A 23,772-nucleotide genomic window follows, 5' to 3' on the forward strand; every position below is an offset into this window, starting at 1 on the left:
TTTCTATGTGCTTTATGTCCTAACTTGCCAACCTCTCCACAATGCACCTATGAGGGTTTAATTGATCTGGTAAAAGTTAAATAGTCCAAAACCTCCCGACAGACGTATTATTGCTATGTCTGAACGTATTTACAATATCAGACAAAGCTTCTTATTTAAAAGTAACCTTAGACCATAAAGGCATTTTCTGATGCTAACAAAATCAATTACAGCTCACAAGTAATTAAACAAGAACAGTCTAATTCAAACTAAAAATGTGGACTAGTGGTGAAAGATTATAAAATTTAATTTGGCTCAGTAACTATCATATGAGAAAAAAGAAATGGGAAATTATGGTAAAGGCTCAAATCATAAACTACTGGATAACTTACATAATAATAACTGCATATATTTTTGAACAATTTTCTTTATGTATTCAGTTTCTTTCTTCAACACGTTTCCTTTTCATTTTAAATTTTTAGATTTAATTAAGGATTTCTGTTATTCTAAAAAAGTCTAAATGCATTTAGAATTTATACAAAAATCAGCTAATTTTATTTCTTTAGTAATATGAACATTCAGAAGAAATACAAAATCTGTACGGTAAAGGCAGGTTACAAAGCTGATGTGGCAGAATATTTAGAATTTAGTGACACACCGAACAACAAAATCTAGAAATGGCAAAACTTTTAGAATTTAGAGCAGAAATTAAAAAGGCACTAGGCAGCAGAATTTAGGATTTGCAGAGATTGCATCAGGTGAGAAAATGTGTACCAGCTCTGTGTATGATGCATTAAGACATATTAGATGAAATCTTTTAAATTGCAAGTTTTCAATTTATTTATTAATAAAAACATTCCTATCTATAATTCCTGCCCATGTGATAAGATTAGAAGCGTTTTTGATATTTTCCATGCTTGTGTCTAGTGAAAAGTAGAGAAAATAAAAGGAAGATAAACATGTTAATATTCCAGTATCAGAAGTAAAACATTCAAATATTATGTTTTCATTGTTCTTCCAGACATTCTCAAAAAACTAAGAAATTTATTGCAAACTTTCTGTAAAATACATCTATTATGTGTTGATACCATGGAGATATTTTTCATTTTGTCACATATTTCTTGAATCTTCTAGAATTGTGAGTCTATAAATCTTGCCTTCAAATCCTTCTAAATTTTCCAAGCTGTGATGCCTAAAATCCTAAAGAAAAATTATCCCTACCAATTCTGCAAGAGCAAAAAGCCAGAAATATTTTGGAAAAAAAAAAAAGGAGGGAAAAAGTGTAAAATTAATTTTATAGAGAAAACTGGTGCATATTCTGAGAATTTTGGATATTCTGAGACAATCACATCGGAAAAACTCTTTACTATGAAAAATTAAAAAGAAGACATTTTTAATTAATTACATAGCTAATTTTGCTTTTGCTAAAAGCTGTTTCGTAAATTGTGCTTTATAGCATTATACCTTATTTATTTTTCAGATTAAAATATTGTATAAATTGCCAAAATGAAACTTTATAATATGCAGTAAATTAACAGGACACTTTTTTTTTTTTAGGTAGGAATGTAACATTCTTACACACACACACACACAGCAACAATAACAACAAAACAAAACAAACAAAAAAAAAAAAAAAACTTGCTCCAGGATAACCATAAAAAAATGCTGAACATTATTTTCTTACTTTTTAATTAGACAAAAATTGTTTTTTTAGAAATATCCCAATATTAATCAGAATTATTTTCAGAACTTTTGTTTTGTTTCAAATAAAAAAATAAAAATGCATTGAAATTCTGAATGTCCTGTTTTCCTATTTTAAAAAATATGAACTGTTTATTGAAAGTGTCCAAATACTAATTGGAATCCATTTTCAGAAATATTCGTAATTATTTTACCAAATGTGCTTCAATAACCTAGTAGATGCAGAGTGTACTATAAGCTGTTATCGATTAATTTTAGATTGTTATGTAACATGTAAAGATCTTGAATTTAGGGAAGATAGCACCGAATTTAGAAAAGTTAATTTTGAGGGCGCCAATAATTCGCAAAGCCATGGTATTTTGTTATATCTTGCTTATACAGTACAAAATCTGAGGTCCAGAAGTCCAATATCTGCACCTCAGAACCGCCAACAATTCTTTTTAAATGCTTTACGCATGCATCTTTGATTTTTCTTCCGTCATAGATGTGGAGAATCCCTATTCTTAATTTCCCTTCAATGCTAAATAACTACCTCATTATTAAAGAAACAATAATTTACCATAAATTTGTGATCAATAATTTGGCTCCATAACTGTGTACCTGCTGCCGGATTTACACTTGATAAGGTTTTTTCCAGGTGTCAGTGCCACAATGAGGGCTTTTTGAGGGGGCTCCCAAGGAAGGGGGGGGGGGCTAACCCTTGGTATACATCCCAAACCGAAACATTCTAGATAGAAATAATGTTGATTTTACATCTATTAATATTTTATATCTCTGACACCAACCTGGTGAATCATTATTATATTTTGCTAACGACTCATACAGCAATATCCAAAATTTTTGTTTTTTTTAATATTATTACAAAGAGTATAGTAACCTTTTATGTTGACATTATTACACAATTATATTGCAATGATTACATTGATGTGCAAAATTTTTTTCCATATCCTAAAAATATATTTTGTTAATGATACTCATAGGTTAGAACAGCATTTCTTGCACTGTGGGTCCGGGGGTCGCCAAAAAATGTAGCAGTTTTGATATTTCTTTAGCTTATTATAATAATTTTACAATTACCAAATATTTTTACACAATGTATCTGAAAATAGATAAAGTAAAGACAATACAGATAAAGAAAAATATTCCGACGCATTCTTTTTGTAATAGAAATGTTCATTTTACTTGCTTTGCACGTGACTGTCATTTCATCTGTTACTTATTTAAAAATTTTCACATTGTTCTATGCCTTAAAATTAGAAATTAAAGTTAATGACCTAAAACTGCAATAGTATATGTGACAAGTTAAAAAATGTGACAGTTTCACTCACGCATGTCGGATTTGCACAATGCTTATGGGGTCCCATAAAATTTTCTTAAATATTATGGAGTCCTGGGGGTCACGAAAAAATCTCAAGTGATAAAAAGGGGTCGTGACTGAAAAGAGTTTAAGAAACCCTGGGTTAGATAATTACATTTAGTGCTATTGGAATTAAGAATAACTATTGATTTGTTTACGTACACCCAGAACCAGATATTATTTAATTTCCATTTCCAGTAATATTTTTCTTCATATACATTCAACAGAAGAAAGAGATTAAAGAATTTTATCCTGAAAATATAAAATCAAACACTAAATTTTTTAATTCAGAAAAAGCAAAGACTTAAATCAGTAAATGAGTTAACAATTTTATCCCAAATTTGGATTTTAACTACAGATAATTTAAGGAATTCTAGAATGCAACAGAGCTATTGCACCAAGTGCAAACCGAAATAAAATTTTATGTTGAATACAAGACACGTTTTGTACTGCATAAAGAATTTAACTATCACATTTTTGCAAAATATTTTATGTAGAATATAGAATTTCAAATATTTAACATCACATTTAACAACAGTACTCTGAATTTTAGGGAAAAATTTGCATTAAGATCCATGTATTCATATAAGTTGTTTGTGTACCATTTAAAATACAGTTTTACTGCTTGAAGCCCAATCTTTCAGATTTTTTTGAATTAATTCGCTATTCCTTTTATTTACGAAAAGTTGATCTTTAAAAGAACTTTATACACTTGCTAACACAGAAAATTATAATCAAATTGTTACTGAATCTCGTAGATGTAATGTCAGTTACTGTTAGAATGTAGTACAAATGATTTCCATCCAAATATAAACCATTCGTTTTACAACCACATCATCAGATATACTTAATTTCTTTGACCACTATTAATCAGTTACCTTTTCCAGTAATGCAGACTTATGTTTATCAAGACATTATGCTATTATTTGAAATAGTTTGCTTAAAAAATTTTTGTAAAAGGAATGATGTAATTAAAAACCCTAAAACTGTATTAAACTAATTTAAATGCATGATCATGATTTTATATATTGCTTTTTATTTTAGTTCCTTCTACTTTTTGTTTATTTGCGTTTGTTAATGTCTTGTTTACTTGTGTAGTTTTAAATTTAATTTTTTGGAAGATTTTATTTTTTACTTAACACTATATTGCATAATTTCCCATATTGTATTTGCATTTATTAATATCCTTGTAGCTATATCTGCACATTATAAGTGTATATAATAGTTCAAGCATTTCTTTAATACCTGCAGTATTTTTATACTTACTTAATTATTACTATAATAACCATATTCAAAGAAAATGTTCCAGAAAGTATTTTACTCAATAACATGATCTTTTGACGTATTGATTAAAATGCACCATTGGAACACTTTTTTTGGTTTCCTGAATAAACGGTTTTTTTTTTTTTTTTTTTTTTTTTTTTTTTTTTCTTTTCATATATTTCTCTTTTCTTTGCATGAATATTTATTTCATCTTGTTAACTTGATATTCTTTAATTATTTTATTTCAAAAATGTTTAAGTAACTTTCTCTAAATACTGACCTTTATGAAATCAGAAAAATGCCTGAGAAATGATCTCTAAAAGTTACTCCATTGGAAGAATTTCATCTTGAGTCAACAGAATCTAAGGTAATTTCTTCCACCTGTAATCTAAGTTACAGGTCTGGTTTTTATTAATCATGTAATTTTAACAATACAAAAAATTATAATTTGTACTTATTCAATCAGTATTCATTTCATATACTTTTCAGTGCATGAACAAGAAGCGGAGCCATGAGCAACCCAGTCTGCTGCTATGATGTCATGCTCAGGCCTTGCAACTACGTACGTGTTAGAACAGCTGACCACTGAGGATCTGCAAAAATTCTTGGAGTAGCGCTAGTAAGATGGCTATGCTCACTTGAGGCTAAAGTAGGCAAAATGAGAAAGCCTCTATTTCAATAAAAACGTATTTAGCAAACCAACATGTCAGAAATTTTACACAGAGATCTGCCACCCAAACACCCAAGATAACCAAACAACAGGTTTGCCACTCAAACAGGAGAAATTCCCTGACTTTTCCAGGTTTTCCAGGTATGTTTCGAGAAAATTCCAGTCTATCCGCGTAATGTATGTTGGCTGTGCTAAGAGGTAAATTAATTATGGTATTACTTGTATTGTGTACCAAATTCACTTAATTATTCCATAAATCCCAGAGGACATTTATTCTTAATTATTCTTGGTACACTTTGTTTGATAATTTTGTTTACTTTTCCACTTAAGAAACTAAATAAAATTTAAGATATATACATTGGATAACAAATGTACGTTTCATTTAATTATTACTCATGATCATCACCAGTTCAACACAAGGCTAATCCAGTTTTTATAAATCACAACGCAATGCTAAATAGTTAGGTTAGATTTTAGATAAATTTAATTTGTGTGAGGTGTCTTTTTAAAAGGCACCTTAACACTTGAAAACACAAATATAATTATAATAGGAGTTGTTTTCTCCACTAAAGATTGAGATTAGAATCTGCCCAATCTGGAATAAAATAAGGCTTTTTTTGCCTTATTTTATACTTATTTCTGCAGCTAAACGAAAGAAAGAAATCTATTTAATGATATTTTTTTAATAAATTGAAGTATTTATTTCATACATAAGGAAAAAATAAGTGCATTAAATTTCGTGATGGTATGTCATCATACTGCTAGAATTAATTTCAGGATTCTGCCAGAGAAAATTTCCTAAAATTTGGAAATATTATTTACTAATGATAAATAAATTTAGAGGGAAGAAGCAACATTAAATGATATGAATAACAAAAATAATTACTTAAAAATTGAATTAAAATAATTAACGATATTTTAGCGAATATAGTTATATTACATGGATAGCCTAGATGACTGATTACTATTTTTTATTTTACCGCAAAATGACAAGGTATTTATTAAAAAGAAAAGAAAAAAAATCGCACGATTTTGAAAATTGTCGCCAAGAACAAAATGAGCCGTTTACTGCTCATCATCATGTCGCCAAATCCCGCTGTACCATACATGGAGATTATTCTAACCAAAGAACGTCTATGTAAAGTAGAAAAGGTTTCATACACGTAAATGCTATTACGCCGCTAGAAAGTGGAGGGAAAATTTGCCAAGGGATTTGGCGACGTAACCTGGCGGGCAGAATTTCCCTCTTCGCGATGTGTACAGGAAATTGAGAAACACGTGTTAAGAAACGTTCTTTGACAAAAAAGAAAACTACGAAAATGCGTTTTTAAATTATTGCGAAAAATCCAAGAAGAAACATTTTATCAAAGAACGTTTTTTCTTGGATTTTTCGCAAAAATTTTAAAAATGGATTTACTTTTTTTTTTTTTTAAACCTCAAAATAATTAATACATGAATTAATTTACTTGCGCCAAAAAATATTTTCTTTCCTTTAGAGTTTAAAGAAATTTTAAATGATATTCATTTTATGAACTCTTGATAACGTGACCTTCGAACTTCGACACCGGTTTCGAGCTTTGGCGACAGATATATTCGCGCATGCACAGCTGTTTTCCTCTATGATGGAACGGAGCCACGTCTGTTACAGAGAGGTTTTCCTTCTTTATAATACATATTCTTTGATTCTAACCTTCATATACCGTATACTAGGATTAAACCCATTTTGTTTTATACGAGAACAGGTACTTTCTTTATTTCATGCACTGCACATGCGATTCTCAAGGTTACTGGAAACCAAACGCTGCGGGGAAACTTGCTTTGCCTTTCTAAAAGACAATCAAATTGGAGCTGCGAAAATTGGCTCTATGCCAGCTGCCCGAATGACACTTACGTGATACACAATTCACCAAAAAAGTGATCTCTTCCGACGTCGGCGCAAAACTCGCCTTTTTTGGCAGGATCGTTGTATGAAATTCCCTGACCTTTCCAGATTTTGTTTAAAACACTTAAATTACCTGACTTTTTCCGGTTTTCCAGGTAGCGTGGCAACCCTGAAACAATGTAACATGTCCAAAACATCCTGATAAGGCTAAGTCATTTGAGAGATTTTTTTAATAAAGGTCATACTTTGTGATGCTCTTCCCGATACAAATGGGGAGACCAGACAGGAAAAAAAAAGGGGGGGAAGATAAATTTAGTAAATTTTCAGTTGTGTACAGTATCCATTTAAACCACTTCACCTGCACTTTAGTACTAAATAGAAATATTAAAATAGACAGATCAACAGATAGTATCTATTTTACCCTGTGCATCTATACTTGAGTGCTAAATAGAGGTATGAAAACAGGATTTTTATATGAAGAGAACACATTTTTATTTTATTTCTGAATAGAAAATTTATCTGGTACAGATTAACGACTTATACTCTTAACTACAGAAGTATAAGGAAATATAAATAATTCCAAGAAACAGTTTCCACCAAATAAAGCCTATCATAATGAGGATTGCATTCATAGCACTACTGGGTACAAACACAACATCTCTAGCACATATAATCAAAGAATTTCCAGAAAACAAAAGTTCAGTACTTTCCCAATATTACATGGATAGCCTAGATGACTGATTACTATTTTTTTATTTTACCGCAAAATGACAAGGTATTTATTAAAAAGAAAAGAAAAAAAATCGCACGATTTTGAAAATTGTCGCCAAGAACAAAATGAGCCGTTTACTGCTCATCATCATGTCGCGAAATCCCGCTGTACCATACATGGAGATTATTCTAACCAAAGAACGTCTATGTAAAGTAGAAAAGGTTTCATACACGTAAATGCTATTACGCCGCTAGAAAGTGGAGGGAAAATTTGCCAAGGGATTTGGCGACGTAACCTGGCGGGCAGAATTTCCCTCTTTGCGATGTGTACAGGAAATTGAGAAACACGTGTTAAGAAACGTTCTTTGACAAAAAAGAAAACTACGAAAATGCGTTTTTAAATTATTGCGAAAAATCCAAGAAACATTTTATCAAAGAACGTTTTTTCTTGGATTTTTCGCAAAAATTTTAAAAATGGATTTACTTTTTTTTTTTTTTTAAACCTCAAAATAATTAATACATGAATTAATTTACTTGCGCCAAAAAATATTTTCTTTCCTTTAGAGTTTAAAGAAATTTTAAATGATATTCATTTTATGAACTCTTGATAACGTGACCTTCGAACTTCGACACCGGTTTCGAGCTTTGGCGACAGATATATTCGCGCATGCACAGCTGTTTTCCTCTATGATGGAACGGAGCCACGTCTGTTACAGAGAGGTTTTCCTTCTTTATAATACATATTCTTTGATTCTAACCTTCATATACCGTATACTAGGATTAAACCCATTTTGTTTTATACGAGAACAGGTACTTTCTTTAGTTCATGCACTGCACATGCGATTCTCAAGGTTACTGGAAACCAAACGCTGCGGGGAAACTTGCTTTGCCTTTCTAAAAGACAATCAAATTGGAGCTGCGAAAATTGGCTCTATGCCAGCTGCCCGAATGACACTTACGTGATACACAATTCACCAAAAAAGTGATCTCTTCCGACGTCGGCGCAAAACTCGCCTTTTTTGGCAGGATCGTTGTATGAAATTCCCTGACCTTTCCAGATTTTGTTTAAAACACTTAAATTACCTGACTTTTTCCGGTTTTCCAGGTAGCGTGGCAACCCTGAAACAATGTAACATGTCCAAAACATCCTGATAAGGCTAAGTCATTTGAGAGATTTTTTTAATAAAGGTCATATTTTGTGATGCTCTTCCCGATACAAATGGGGAGACCAGACAGAAAAAAAAAGGGGGGGAAGATAAATTTAGTAAATTTTCAGTTGTGTACAGTATCCATTTAAACCACTTCACCTGCACTTTAGTACTAAATAGAAATATTAAAATAGACAGATCAACAGATAGTATCTATTTTACCCTGTGCATCTATACTTGAGTGCTAAATAGAGGTATGAAAACAGGATTTTTATATGAAGAGAACACATTTTTATTTTATTTCTGAATAGAAAATTTATCTGGTACAGATTAACGACTTATACTCTTAACTACAGAAGTATAAGGAAATATAAATAATTCCAAGAAACAGTTTCCACCAAATAAAGCCTATCATAATGAGGATTGCATTCATCCCACTACTGGGTACAAACACAACATCTCTAGCACATATAATCAAAGAATTTCCAGAAAACAAAAGTTCAGTACTTTCCCAATAGGTTATTTACTTTACTTAACCGTATAGTTACTTTACAAATCAATAGGTAAGGCTACTAAAATTGTTGTTTTTACACACTTTTTTCTTTTGACATTTAAATCAAATTTACATGGTGATTTATTATGATGTACTAATACATATATATAATTTTTTTTTTTCAAAATAATCTAATCTTTTCTATGAAAAAGAAAACTTTTAGTGTGTGAATAAAAGGGTGAATTTTTTTAAAAAAATTAGATTGGCTGGTCAAAATACTGCAGTGAATTACTTAGTATTAATATTATTAAAAAGCAAACCCCTAAAAGTTACAGATTTAGAATATATCAATGATTTCTCCCACACAGTGAATGAAACAGATAAGAGGTAAGAAACATACACCTGACTGTGTACTGCTATAGTTAGCTGCTTCAAAACATATTTATAAGCAATTTATTGTAAGCAAGAGTACTTAAAAAAAAAAAAAAAAAAAAAAAAAGGCCAGAAAAATAATGAATTTAGGAGAGGTAAATTAAAGAGTGTTGCCACTTAAGTTATTTCGTTTGCATGTATTTTCCTCTCTTTGCAATATATACATGGGAGAAAAAAAATTCTATTTGAGAAATCATTTTAAAACTCTTCAGAATATCAATAGAAAAAATTGTAAGTGAATGAAATGATAAGTGCAAACACTGCTTTTACAAATACAAGTTTGAAAAAGAGGTCGTGCCATCTAATATAAAACCTATTAACTAATGAAATTCAGTAGATTACCAGTTGAGACAATACAAGTTCTTTATGAATTGTAATCAATTCCCCATTATCATATAAAACATCAAAAATAATGTTTACTGTTCCAAATTACTTTTAATCCCATGTTTAAAAAATGTTCCTTTTTCTCAGAATTAAATGCACTATTCAGAACACACTACATAACTAGTTCCCAAGCCATAACGCTTGGCGATTATTTAATGCAGGCATGCCCAACTCACGGCCTATTTGAAGTTTGTCTATATTATTTTAGACATTTTGACTATAGACGGCTGAATCGAAATAATCATATTTTTACCCACCCTTACTTCTCCCCACGCAATTTTTTCTGAAATATACTTTTTGCCTTTTCACATGATTTTCAAACAACAAGAAAATAAATATTTGACCATCTGGCAGATTCTCCCCCGAACAGTGCTGTTCTTTGCTTAATTGCCTTTTGTCAGATAGATTTGAAAATCCTGTAGGCATTGCAACAGATGGAGTCCTTTCAATGGTTGGAAAAATTGTTGGTGCTGTTACATTAATTTTCGATCAAAGGAAACAGTTCAAATGATTTTGAAATGTTCATTAATCTTCGTTTTTTTGCATTTTCAAGAATTTATGTGCACAACTGAACTGGAAATTGAAACTTTCATGAAAAATAATGGTCATAAGTGAACTTTCAGATGGCCAATAGCTTCTAGATTTGTTTTCTAACAGATAACAATGAAACTGAATGAGCTAAACCAGAAGTTACAAGATGAAAATATGTTGATTGCCAATTGTTATAAAGTATTATTATTGTAGCAAAGCAATTATTGTAGCAAAGCTTCAGTTTTTTGAAAATCAACTGCGGTCTACCATTTTGATTCATTTCCCATTCTTAAACGATTATAAAAACTTTTTCAAATATTCTTGGGAAATCGAAAAATTACTTCAGAATTCAACACCAGATTCTCCCGCATACAAAAGTTTGAAGAAATGTTTACAATATTTTATGTAGAGGATGAATCAGCACCTCCAAATTTACAAATGGAGTTAATAGAATTACAATCAAGCATCGAGCTAAAAAGCCTGTGCGAAGGGAATAAGATTGGATATTATCAAAATCATAACGTCAAAGATAAATTTCAAAATTTAAAACGATTGGCTATGCGCATTATATCAGCATTTGGAACTACTTATCCCTGTTAGTCTTTTTTTTTTTTTTTTTTTCAAAATTAAACCTGGTAAAAACAAAGTATCGCAGCAGGTTGCTAGATGAAAACACGGCCAATCAACTATGATGCATGTCGACTAAATTATCCGTTGATATATTTTAAAAATATCAAATAAAAATTTAAAAAAAAAAAAAATAGTGTCACATTAATTGTAAGGTAACAAAATATTTTGAACAATTTGTTGTTTTATTTTGATGTGCAACAAACCTCAGTTTAGTAAATTTTTAATTGGCCCATTGGGTTGGGCACCCCTGGTTTAACGTGTGCTCGCCACTGCGCAATCGCAATAAAAATGTTTGTTTTCAGATAAAATTTTATGCGAAAGTTTCCTCATTTTTAATGAAATAAAAAATGTACACAACACAGATAACAGCAGAGCGAGACTTTTTTTTTAAGTATAATTAATTCTATCCACCTAAAAATTTACTTTGAAAAAGTAAATGGTGCTCACTGCCAGATATTCTAAAATGTGCTCTAGGAGACTAAATTCAGTGTTGCCACACTACCTGGAAAACCGAAAAAACTCAGTGAATTCAAAAATGTAAGGGGGTTTAAATATTTTAGTCAAAAACAGGGAATGTCATACGGCAATCCCCCAAAAAACCAGTTTTGCGCCAATGTCTGAAGCGATGGCTTTGTTGGTGAATTATGTATATCGGATGAGCGTCATTTGGGCAGCTGGCATAGAGCCAATTTTCGCAGCTCCAATTAGATTGTCTTTTAGAAAGGCAAAGCAAGTTTGGTTCCCAGTAACCTCGAGAATCCTAAGACTCACATGTGCAGATTATGTTGAACTAAAAATACCTTCCCATTCTTGTATACAATAAAATCGGTTTAATCCCAATATATGGTACCATGGAGGCCCCCTGTACTCTGTTCTAATGTAAGAACATCTATGCAAAGAAAGAAAGGTTCCATATACGTAATGTAAATCAGTTTGCTAGTGCCGCTAGAAAGCACAAGGAAGAACTTGTCAAGGGATTTGGCGACAGAACCTGACGGCGAGAATTTCCCTCTCCGTGATACGAGGGCTATCCAGAAAGTAGATTACGTTTTGGAATAAAGAAATAAACAAAGTATAGGAAACAAATTTTATTATATACAGATGAAAGCCACACTCAAATACTACTTTTCTACATAGTCACCATACAAATTAAGGCATTTATCGTAGCGATGTACGAGCTTGGAAATTCCTTCGTCGAAAAATTCGGCCGCCTGCGCCTTCAACCACTTCGTTACCTCTTCTTGCCTTCCATCTTGCACAAAACTTGTGGTAACCAAGCTTTTCGCTGATGATTTCGTGCAACAAACTTCGCGAAATTTGTGGAAAACTCAAAGAAAGTTCCGTTATTGTGAAATTTCGATTTTCACGGACTTTAGCATCGACTTTTTCGAGAAGTTCGGCAGTCACTATGCTGGGTCTCCCACTTCGATCTTCGTCGTGAACATTGGTTCGGCCATTTTGAAATCTTATGACCCACTGACGCACTCCACCTTCAGTGATAATGTAGTCCCCATACACTTCACGAAGCTGCCGATAGATTTCTATCGGTTTACAGTTTTTTGCAGTCAGAAACCTTATTACTGAGCGCACCTCGCAGGATTTTCAATTAACGCAGACATTTCAAACCGTCACAGTATCTGAACGGAGCACAGCACGAACCTCTCACTAGCACGGCTAGATGCAGACTGAGCTGCGCAACACTCTGACCCCAAGATGGCCACGCTAGCCCCGCCCCTAGCGGACACAGACGGAAACGTAATCTACTTCCTGGATGGCCCTCGTATGTACAGGAAATTGTGGAGCATGTGTTCAGAAGAAACGTTCTTCAACATTCGCGATAATTATACTTAGATTTTCATACTTTTTTGGCTCTGGCTCAAAATAGCTAATCTATTAATTTATTCACGCAAAAAATATTTTCTTTTCCTTTAAAGTTTAGGGAAATTTAAAACGATATTCGTTTTATGTACTCTTGATAAACTCAACTTTCGAACTTCACGAGCTTCGGCAACAGATATTTCGCACACACACATTTCCCTCTACGTTGGGGCAGAGCCATTCCTGTTGCAGAGAAGTTTTCTTATATTAACAATACATATTTTTTTTATTCTAACCTCCATGTACGGTACATATGGGATTTGGCGACATTATGATCAGCAGTAACAACAGTTACCTCTCTCATTCTTAGTCTCTGTTTAAGTAAGTTAAGGTGTTTGGTAGTAAACCAGTCATTTTGGTATCGGCAGCGGTTCTCAAAACTGTCTAGGATTGTACGAAGACTAGGATTTTACCACAAAATCTTTCTCCCTCCCCCATTTTAATAATGCCTTAGTTTCATTTTGCAGTAAAATAAAAAAATAGTAATCAGTCATCTAGGCTAACGTTTAATATTCGCGGAAATAGCATTGAATATTGTAATCCAATTTTTGTAATCCAGAGTACAGGGGGCCTCCATGGTACCATATATTGGGATTAAACCGATTTTGTTGTATACAACCTGACAACGAGAATTTCCCTCTCCGTGATATGTACAGGAAATTGTGGAGCATGTGTTCAGAAGAAACGTTCTTCAACATTCGCGATAATTATACTTGGATTTTCATACTTTTTTGGCTTTGGCTCAAAATAGCTAATCTATTAATTTATTCACGCAAAAAATATTTTCTTTTCCTTTAAAGTTTAGGGAAATTTAAAACTATATTCGTTTTATGTACTCTTGATAAACTCAACTTTCGAACTTCACGAGCTTCGGCAACAGATATTTCGCACACACACATTTCCCTCTACGTTGGGGCAGAGCCATTCCTGTTGCAGAGAAGTTTTCTTATATTAACAATACATATTTTTTTTATTCTAACCTCCATGTACGGTACATATGGGATTTGGCGACATTATGATCAGCAGTAACAACAGTAACTCTCTCATTCTTAGTCTATGTTTAAGTACGTTAAGGTGTTTGGTAGTAAACCAGTCATTTTGGTATCGGCAGCGGTTCTCAAAACTGTCTAGGATTGAACGAAGACTAGGATTTTACCGCAAAATCTTTCTCCCTCCCCCATTTTAATAATGCCTTAGTTTCATTTTGCAGTAAAATAAAAAAAAAATAGTAATCAGTCATCTAGGCTAAAGTTTAATATTCGCGGAAATAGCATTGAATATTGTAATCCAATTTTTAAGTAATTAACTTAATTTTAATGTTCTTTCCTCTAAATTTCTTTATTATTAGTTAACAATACTTTCAAATTTCTCTGGCATAATTCTGAAATTAAATCTAGCAGTATGATGAAATAATATCACAAAATTTAATGCACATATTTCTGTTTATGCTGCTAAATAAATATAAAATACCTAAATTTATTTTAAAATATCATAGATCTCTTTCTTTTGTTTAGCCGCAAAAAAACTCATTTTTTTAATCTAGATTGAGCAGATTCTAATCTCAATCTTCAGTGGAGGAAACAACTTCTATTATAGCTATAATAGTAATGCTTTCAAGATTATATACCGGGTGGCCATAATTAAACTGACAGTGCTCAGTGTTCCGTTGCGCGATCTATTTACGAGAATGACGCCACATTTTGTAGGAAGCTTAAACAAGACGGAGGGCAAAGGACTCTACAAAAAATAAGGAAATATTTGGCACTGTGTAATAGAAAATAGAGTGTTAACAAATGCAAATTAATACGGAATAAAATTACCTTTTATTATGCACATTTTCTGATTTAGTTCAAGTGCAATATGGAAACACTTTTTAAAAAGTGTAAAATATACATAAACACCGATAAAGTCTCCGGGGTTTGTACACATTTCTGCACATGGAAATTAAGTACTTTTAAGGACCATTAATGGAACAAATTAAGGACCCATGAGCAAATGGGAACTGAATAAATTCAATTAAAAATATTATTCTATGCCTGAATTTCCCTTTTGTAATACCATCCTGCAAATAAAATAGATCCCTAAGTAGTACGCATTCTTACTAAACATGAATTAACATAATTATTAATAGGTTTGAATAAAATAAACTTCATGCAATTTATCAAGAAGCATTCAATTTTTTAAACTTATAATAGTTGACATATTTGAAACAAGTTAAGCAACATTTAAATTTTACTAACCATTAGCTTTATGTTAATTTTTTTTATGTCTCATTTTGTCACATACTTGGTCAGTCTAGAGGTTTAGTAAATAGCAGGTATATTTTATGTCAAACGGCATAAACTGAAATGAGAAGTAAGATCATAATCAGCATGATGCTTAACAAAAGACTGAATGTTGTCACCACTGCTGCTTGTCTAGAGAAAGACCTGCTGATTAGAGCAAACCTGAAAGGACTGACCTAGGCACGATTGACAAGTGTTGAAAGTTAGTCAGGCTCTGTTTGATGCCGTTAGTGTCATAGCTTCGTGTAGAGTTCCAGGGATTGTAACCGAGTTGATATACTTTAAGGTTCCAATAAGCCATGAAAGCACCAGAGGTGATAAACTGTTTTGTACTTTTTTAAGTCTCAATAGATGCAAAGAATAAGTTTTACTTGAATTTTTACATTTTTTTATTTTATCTTGTGACTACAGTGAGTATTAATAAAAGTAAATAACTAGTTCTAATATGTAAGATAATTTTTAAGCGTAAGCAGTTAGTTATAAATAATTAAATTAGGTAGTTTGATAACCTTAGTCATTATGGATTTACATGGCCACTATTAAATTTTATTTTTTAACAATATTTGTTAAAAAAACACTATTAAAATCAAAATCTAATAACATTTCACAGTTTAAAATATATGTCATTTATGACATTAGGATAATTACAAATTAAAAGCTACAAAACATTTATGTCTTGTAACAACAACACTAAAAAAATATTTATCCGTCATTTTAACTTGAAGCTTTCCCATTTTGACTACTTCATATCAATTTCCTTCTCCTTAAGCACCTTTTCTAACAATTAAAGATTTGTCTCAATATGCAAAACCAATGCTCTTGCTCGTTTCTGTGTGCTTTATGTCCTAACTTGCCAACCTCTCCACAATGTACCTATGAGGGTTTAATTGATCTGGTAAAAGTTGAATAGTCCCAAGCCCCAGACAGACGTGAAGCAAATTATCGCTATGTCTGAAAGTAATTACGATATTAGACAAAGGTTTACAAAGAATCCCTTATTTAAAAAGAACTTAGAACATAAAGGCATGATCTGATGCTAACAAAATCAATTACAGCTCACGGTGATGTAATTAAATAAGAGCAGACAAATTAAAAATCAAAATGTGGACTAGTGGTCAAAGATTATTGCAATTTAATTTAAATTTAATCTCGAATTACACATTTCTCGAATCTTCTAGAATCATGGGTCTATAAATCTTGCCTTCAAATCCTTCTAAACTTTCCAAGCTGCAATGTCTAAAATACTTAAGAAAAATTATCCCTACCAATTCTGCAACAGCAAAAAGCCAGAAATATTTTGGATAAAAAAAGGGGGGGGAGGAAAAAGTGTAAAATTTATTTTATAGAGAAAACTGATGCATTTTCTGAGAATTTTGAATATTCTAAGACAATTACATAGAAAAAACGCTTACTACGAAAAAAATTAAAAAGAAGACATTTTTAATTAATTACATAGCTAATTTTGCTTTTGCTAAAAGCTGTTTCATAAATTAGGCTTTTTAGCATTATGCCTCGTGTATTTTTCAGATTCAAAATATTGTATAATAAGTTGCCAAAATGAAACTTTATGATATGACAGCAAAAAATAAAAATGTTTTATTTTAATGTTATTTTTTAATATAATTTCAATATGTTACTATTATTTTAATGAAATTTATCAATGTTATGTTTTAAAAAAAATTGTCGACAAATTTTCAGATCTCAGAATTAAAAGTTTTCTATAGAAACTGATCTTAAAATTGCCAAAATGTTGACAAGTCGCCAAATTCAGAACCGTTTAATAAAAGAATTCACATCCTTAAAAGCGAAAACTTGTTTAAGAGCTCTTTATTAGAAAAAATGAATTTCCAAATACTTATGCTTTACTTCTTGCTTAGAAACTCGAGTATCCCATCATTTATGTTAGAAACAGAAACAAATTATAACTCATGAAAGCCATTCAAAAGATAACCATATATGTCAGTGAATCGCCAAAAATATTCCTCCAAAATGCTAATTTACACTCAAAATGGCAGTCATAAAAACAGACAGAAATTTCAGATGATTAAAATTAAGGATCTTCTGCTGATTTTGGCCAAAATTAAGAACTTTTAAGCACCAAAAATCGATTTCAATCCAAAAAATTTAAGGACTGTACGAACCCTGGTCTCGTGATCTGCAATATCACGTACGCTGAGCAGAAGTTCTTTATTCAAACTTCACGTTACATCCATTCGCACAGTGCTAGCTGCTTGGATTTTAAAAGGCAATGTGTTACGTTTCAAATCAATCGGATTGAAAGTTTATGTGCAATGTTTCCTTCTTTAGTTGAGCGTGCGTTACTGGTCAAATTCTTTTACCTGAACCAGTCCAACGCGTCAGCCGCTCTTCGTGCTTTTAAAACTCGCCAAAAAAAAAATGCGGCCCTGTGACAGTTAATTGGCTAAAAGCAATTGCGATGTTAGAGAAAACAGGTTCTCTGAAGGTTCAGTCAGGCAGAGGACGAAATATTGTACCACAGGATACAATCGAAGCAGCTGCCACGACGATTGTCGACAGAGGACCAAACAATATTGCTGCCACCTCTAGTACTCGTGGAGTAGCTCGGGATATGGATATGCTTTACAGTACGGTATGGAAAGTCTTACGAAAGATTACCAACTTTTATCCGTACGAGATCAGCCGTGTACAGGAGTTACTGTACCCCGACCATGATAAGCAATTGACTTTTGCTTTCACCTTTCTTGCCAGAATGGAGGTGGATGATGCTTGGCTGTGGAAAATCTTATGGGGAGACGAGGCCCACTTTTACCTGAATGGAACTGCGAATACCCAGAACTGCCGAATTTGGGATGACAAACCACCACATGCAGTCACCGCAATTCCCTTACATTCACCAAAGGTAACTTTGGTGTGGGTTCATAGCGGAATGTATCATAGGTCCATTTCTATGAGAACATTACCCCGACAGGACCGGAAACTTTTTCTGTTACCGGATAGAAATATCACATGTTGCACAGCTTTGTCATTCCAGCACTTCAGCAAAGAAATGCCTGGGAGAAATCATTTTCATGCAAGATGGAGCCCCTCCACATGTTGCTGTACGGGTGCAACAGATACTATGACAGAAATTCACAACAGAAAGAGTTATTAGCCACTACTTTCCAACTGCATGGCCACCTCGGTTGTCTGATCTTTACGTTGAAGGATAACATATCACGGACTGTATAGGAGATTCCTGCAGACATGTTACTTTTTGCTGTTGCGCATACCGTGCACAGAATGCAATATGTGGTCCACAACAACGGCAGCCACATTGAACCTCATTTGAATGCAAAAAAGGTAATTTCTGTATTGATTTGCATTTGTTAACACTCTATTTTCTATTACACAGCGCCAAATATTCCCCTAGCGGTGACTTTTGGAACTAATTTGCTTTTTCGCGGATTCCTTCGTCCCCCCCCCCCGTCTTCTTTAATCTTCCTACAAAATGTGGCATTAGTCTCGCAAATAGATCGCACTACAGAACACTGTGAGCACTGTCAGTTTAATTATGGCAACCCGGTATGTATAATAAGTCGTATGCAATTGCCAAATTTTTGTGTTTTCAAGTGGTACCATAATTACCTTTCAGTGCAGCCAACGTGCACTATGCAGATACTGGAATTTTCTCAAAACACGCCTGGAAAAGTCAGTTTCATTCTCCTCTTTAAGTGGCAACCCTGTATATTGCACTACTTTTCTTATATGTAAATTATGATCTAGTTGGAAAAATAATTATATTAAACAGCCTGTTAACAAGAAAAATATGACAAAGTGAATTTTTTATGCTGCATTTCAACCTAATTTAAAAGGGGCTTATATGAGGATTTTTATACATAATGTATGGTATACGGTTATTGCAAAAGAAGACAAACAAAGCTTTTTCACTTTTTATTACAGAAAATGTTAAAATTAATACAAAAATTTCTTTAACATGGCAAAGAAAAATTCCGAAGACAATGCATAAGAAGTTTTAGCATTATGTTCAGATGTACCCTGTTTTATTTATGAGCACATCAATACATTTTCTTTCTATAAAAGTAGTGATCATCTCAATTTCTTTGTTAGTCAGTTGAAGCATACATAATGCATTTCATACATCATCTACACTTTCACTCTAATCTTTCATACTTAATAATCCATTTTCACACATAACCTAGATATCCATTTCCCCTCTCCCAGAATAGTCAGGAACTGAGGGCTGCAACATTAATAGCGCTATGTTGCTTATTGTAAAGTGTAGTTATAAGTCTGTTAAGGTCTATTAATATTATGTTCACTTGAAATGTTGATGATAAGAACAATACATGTTTTTCAGATTCCTGCCTTTAGGCATTTCCAATAAGTATTACATTAGCCACAATTGAATAACAGGTTTTTTTTTTTTTTTTTTTTTTTATATGTCTCTCTAATGATGCAAATCTAAATTTTTTTCCCCAGCTGCAGTGATTAGAGGATCTTAGAACCTTTACTCCAACACGACACAAGTAATCCTACCAGCAAAATCTAGAAAAAAATGCACTCCTAGGTTTTTTTCTAAATTCCTTCACTGGTTTCAATTTAAACAACTGTCTTTTTATTCTTCATATTTAAAAATTATTATTAAATATCTCTGTACCAAGATATCTAACATATGTTACAAATATCTTTTTGCTAATTAAAAAATAACACAGCAGATCTTATCACTTGGATTATACTATACAAATTAAATGCATTTTAATTACATTAAATTAATATACTATTACAAAAGGAATTTATTTAAACTGCAGACAATTAAAAAAAGATATTACAGTCTGCCAAATGGCAAAAGTTCTGCAAATTGGCTTTAGGTATGGTTATTTGAAAGATAAAGTTGTATGTTCTGCTGCAATGGCAACAATAATCAAACTATGGACATCGTAAGTACAATATAATGCACTACAAAGGAAGAAAATCTGCAAAGAATGGAAAAGATGTTTCTAACATCAAAAAACCATTCAGTCACATGTTTTCAAGATTATGTTTAATGCCACAGAATGAAGTCGAGTAATATTTTAAGCACCATACATATATATATATATATATATATACACGAGGCATATTTGGAAACTAAGTACTGTTTTGAAAAGAAAAAATAGTAAAACAATTTTTTCGAATCCAATTCTATTTTTACATGAAAATACATGTCAAACTATTTTTCAACATAGTTTCCGCCAATGATCAAACGCTTGTCATAGCAGGTGACCAGTTTTTGTATACCATCGTCAAAGAAACTTCCCGCCGGTTTCGATAACCACGACTCCACAGCATTTTTCATGTCATCGTCAGATCCAAAGTGTTTGCCACCAAGCTCGTGCTTTATGTGCAGGAACAAGTGATAGTCGGACGGCGCCAAGTCCGAGCTGTATGGTGGGTGATCGAACTGCTCCCAATGAAACTGTCAAATTAACGATTGAGTGACACCAGCAGTATGGGGCCGAGCATTGTCATGGAGCAACACAATTCCTTTACTGAGCATTCCTCTTCGTTTGTTTTGAATGGCACGCCTTATTTTGTTAAAGTCTCACAATATCGTGCCGCATTAATGGTTTCACCTCTGGGAAGAAATTCAGGAAGCAAAACGCCTTTCCTATCCCAGAAGACAGTGCACATGATTTTTTGTGATGACATTGTCACTTTGAACTTTTGTTTTTTTGGAGAATGAGTGTGTCTCCACTCCATCGATTGTTGTTTCGATTCTGGTGTGAAATGACACACCCAAGTTTCATCACCTGTCACAATTTGGTTTAAAAAGTTTTCTCCCTCATCACTGTATTGCGTGAGAAATGTCAGGGCACTACCAAGTCGCTTTGTTTTGTGAACATCAGTGAGCATTTTTGGAACCCATCGGGAACACAGTTTGCGATAATTTAAGCGGTCAGACACAATTTCGAACAAAACAGTATGTGAAATTTGTGGAAATGCCTCTGAAAGAGTTGTCATTGTGAAGCGTCTGTTCTCATGAATTGCTTCATCAACTTTCCTTACCAAATCATCGGTGACAACAGAAGGCCGACCACTCCGAGCCTCGGTGTGGACATTTGTTCGACCTGCATTAAACATTCTTACCCACTTTCTCACCATTCCATCACTTATTCACCGTAAACTTCTGTCACTTGACGATAAATTTCGGCCGGTTTAACATTCCTCGCGTAGAAAAATTTAATCGCAGCACGAATCTCAGTCAGCGGGAGAACTAATTGTCTTAAAAATTTTGAATGTGCACAGCAAATTGGAAACACAACATAGAGCAACCAAAATGGCGACAATTGAAAGTCAGTGAACAAGAAAGACTAGTGCACATGCATGGGATGCCTACCACAGCGCTGCAACGGTGCTAGAATGAAACGGTACTTAGTTTCCGAATACGCTATGTGTGTATATATATATATATATATATATACATAAGACTTTATAATTCTTATCTTTTATTCTTTTAGTTAATTCAAGGATGATGACAAAAAAATTTAAACCATCAGCTGGGGTCCAGTTATTTTTCCCTTCATAAATCAATCTTTCATTTTACATATAACAACATAGAATTAGAAAATCACTTACCTGTTTAAAAATCTGTTGAAGCAGTTCAAACTATCAATTTTATTTGTTGACTCCAGATGAAAAAATTCCAACTTTTTCAATATCTGCACTGCCATTACAAGAAACACTTTCTCAACCCAATTAAGGCCATATACATAGTCTAAATGATTAAAAGATGGCAAGTGTGAAAAAAAAATCCCAAATTAGATATTCCATTATAAGAAGCCTTGCATGAAATTCATGACAGTGTTAATCAGCGTTCAATAACTGAAATTATTCATGCAGTAATTTGTTGCAAATAAAATAATTAAATGAATAAGCAAGACCTTTTGATGACAACTTTTCCTTATTTAATAACTGAAAGCTTCTGTTTGCAAAAATAAATGAACATATATATATTTGTACTTCTCAGGACTAAAACATTAACATATATTGAAATTTAATATAGTGAATAAAATCTATAAAGTATTCCAACCACCTGGGATTTTGTAATACTTTTGTGTAATGATGTGAAAATATTTATGTATTAAACTCGAATAAAAGTTGGCAAATGACTGCTTTACATGCAATATAACATATCAGATATTTATACCCATCCAATATTTGAAAAATTGTGGAGATTCTGATTCAGATGTTCACATACATCTAAAACTGAAGTTATTGTGATTAAGTTTAAGAAATAAGTGAAATTTTTATAGGTTATCTTAAAAAATTACTAACAAAGTAGACAACATAAAACACATTTCTGCAAGTTATATTCTACAAGTTATATAAAATTTGGCTGATCTGCCACACATATTGGATTGCTAATAATTTGATATAACTGCAAATATTTTCTCAGATTACATTGTCAATTACACACTTAAAGGAAAGTTAACAGTTTCATATATATTATCTCTACTACTAAATAATGAAGAATGTATGTTTCTCTCATTGTAGAATAACAGTAACACTTAGAGGTACAGCTAGAGTTTTCAATACACAGGAACAAACACAAATTTCACTCTCCCTCCTGTTTGCTGAAATATTTTCTTCTAATACTTCACAATATCCAACTTCGTAGATGCTCTGCTCGGGAACAGATGTCAACCCTTGCCCTCCCTAAATATGCCAAGGCACCCAGACTGCTGAATCTTGAACATTCCTTTATCCAATCATGTGTCAAAAAATCAACTTAACCCACTGTCCAGTGATCTATTTCTAATCCCTTCTTGTCATTGGCTGATCTCCTTACACATGTGGTTACACCCCCAAAGGCATTTTGAAACATTCTTTTTCAGATCAGTCCAGCAAGCATCTGAGATACACCAAAATTACTGAGACAAGTCACCTGCAGTATTATCCATAATGACACCCTCCATTGTGAGCTCAATGTAACCAAACTTAAGGAATATTTTAAATATAAAACCAAAAGATGTGTCAGAAAAATCCTTAAACTGTGCAATTGTGGCATGATTCCAAAACGAAACTACAATTATAGCACTAACCACAGAAGACCACCTGCTGTTCTAAGATAATTTTTATTCTCTCATGTGTTTAAATAAATAGAAAAAATATTCTTCCCTATTAATACCTTATTATACTGTTCAACCAACTTGTCATATTGTTCAATCCACTGATACTATCTTAATAGTTAAGTTCTCAGTCTAATAAATTAGGTAAAGTAAAACTCACATCATCCCTTCACCTTTGAAACTTTTCTTAGCTATATAAATTATCTTCTTCCATAGACCCATTCATACATCATATTCATTATTACCTGCAAACCTATTTAAAAATTTTTTAATACCATCTCTCATGTTCACATTCTGTTTACTTCGTATATGTAAATCACGTAAGTTACCTACTGCAC

General features: G+C 32.5%; 1 protein-coding gene across 1 annotated transcript in view; it reads right to left on the bottom strand.

The window, feature by feature from the left end:
• The window catches only part of LOC146995037 (uncharacterized), a 76,778-nt gene that overhangs the window by 30,861 nt on the left and 22,145 nt on the right, over positions 1-23,772 (bottom strand). Inside the window, exon 6 of the mRNA XM_085825269.1 lies at positions 21,942-22,080. Within this exon, the coding sequence (XP_085681395.1) occupies positions 21,942-22,080 (139 nt within the window). The remainder of the gene's footprint in view (positions 1-21,941; positions 22,081-23,772) is intronic.

The sequence above is a fragment of the Stegodyphus dumicola genome, chromosome 10 (genome assembly GCF_044657685.1).
Source record: "Stegodyphus dumicola isolate Sdum_Otavi_A_Nest chromosome 10, ASM4465768v1".
Classification (NCBI taxonomy): Eukaryota; Metazoa; Arthropoda; class Arachnida; order Araneae; family Eresidae; genus Stegodyphus; species Stegodyphus dumicola.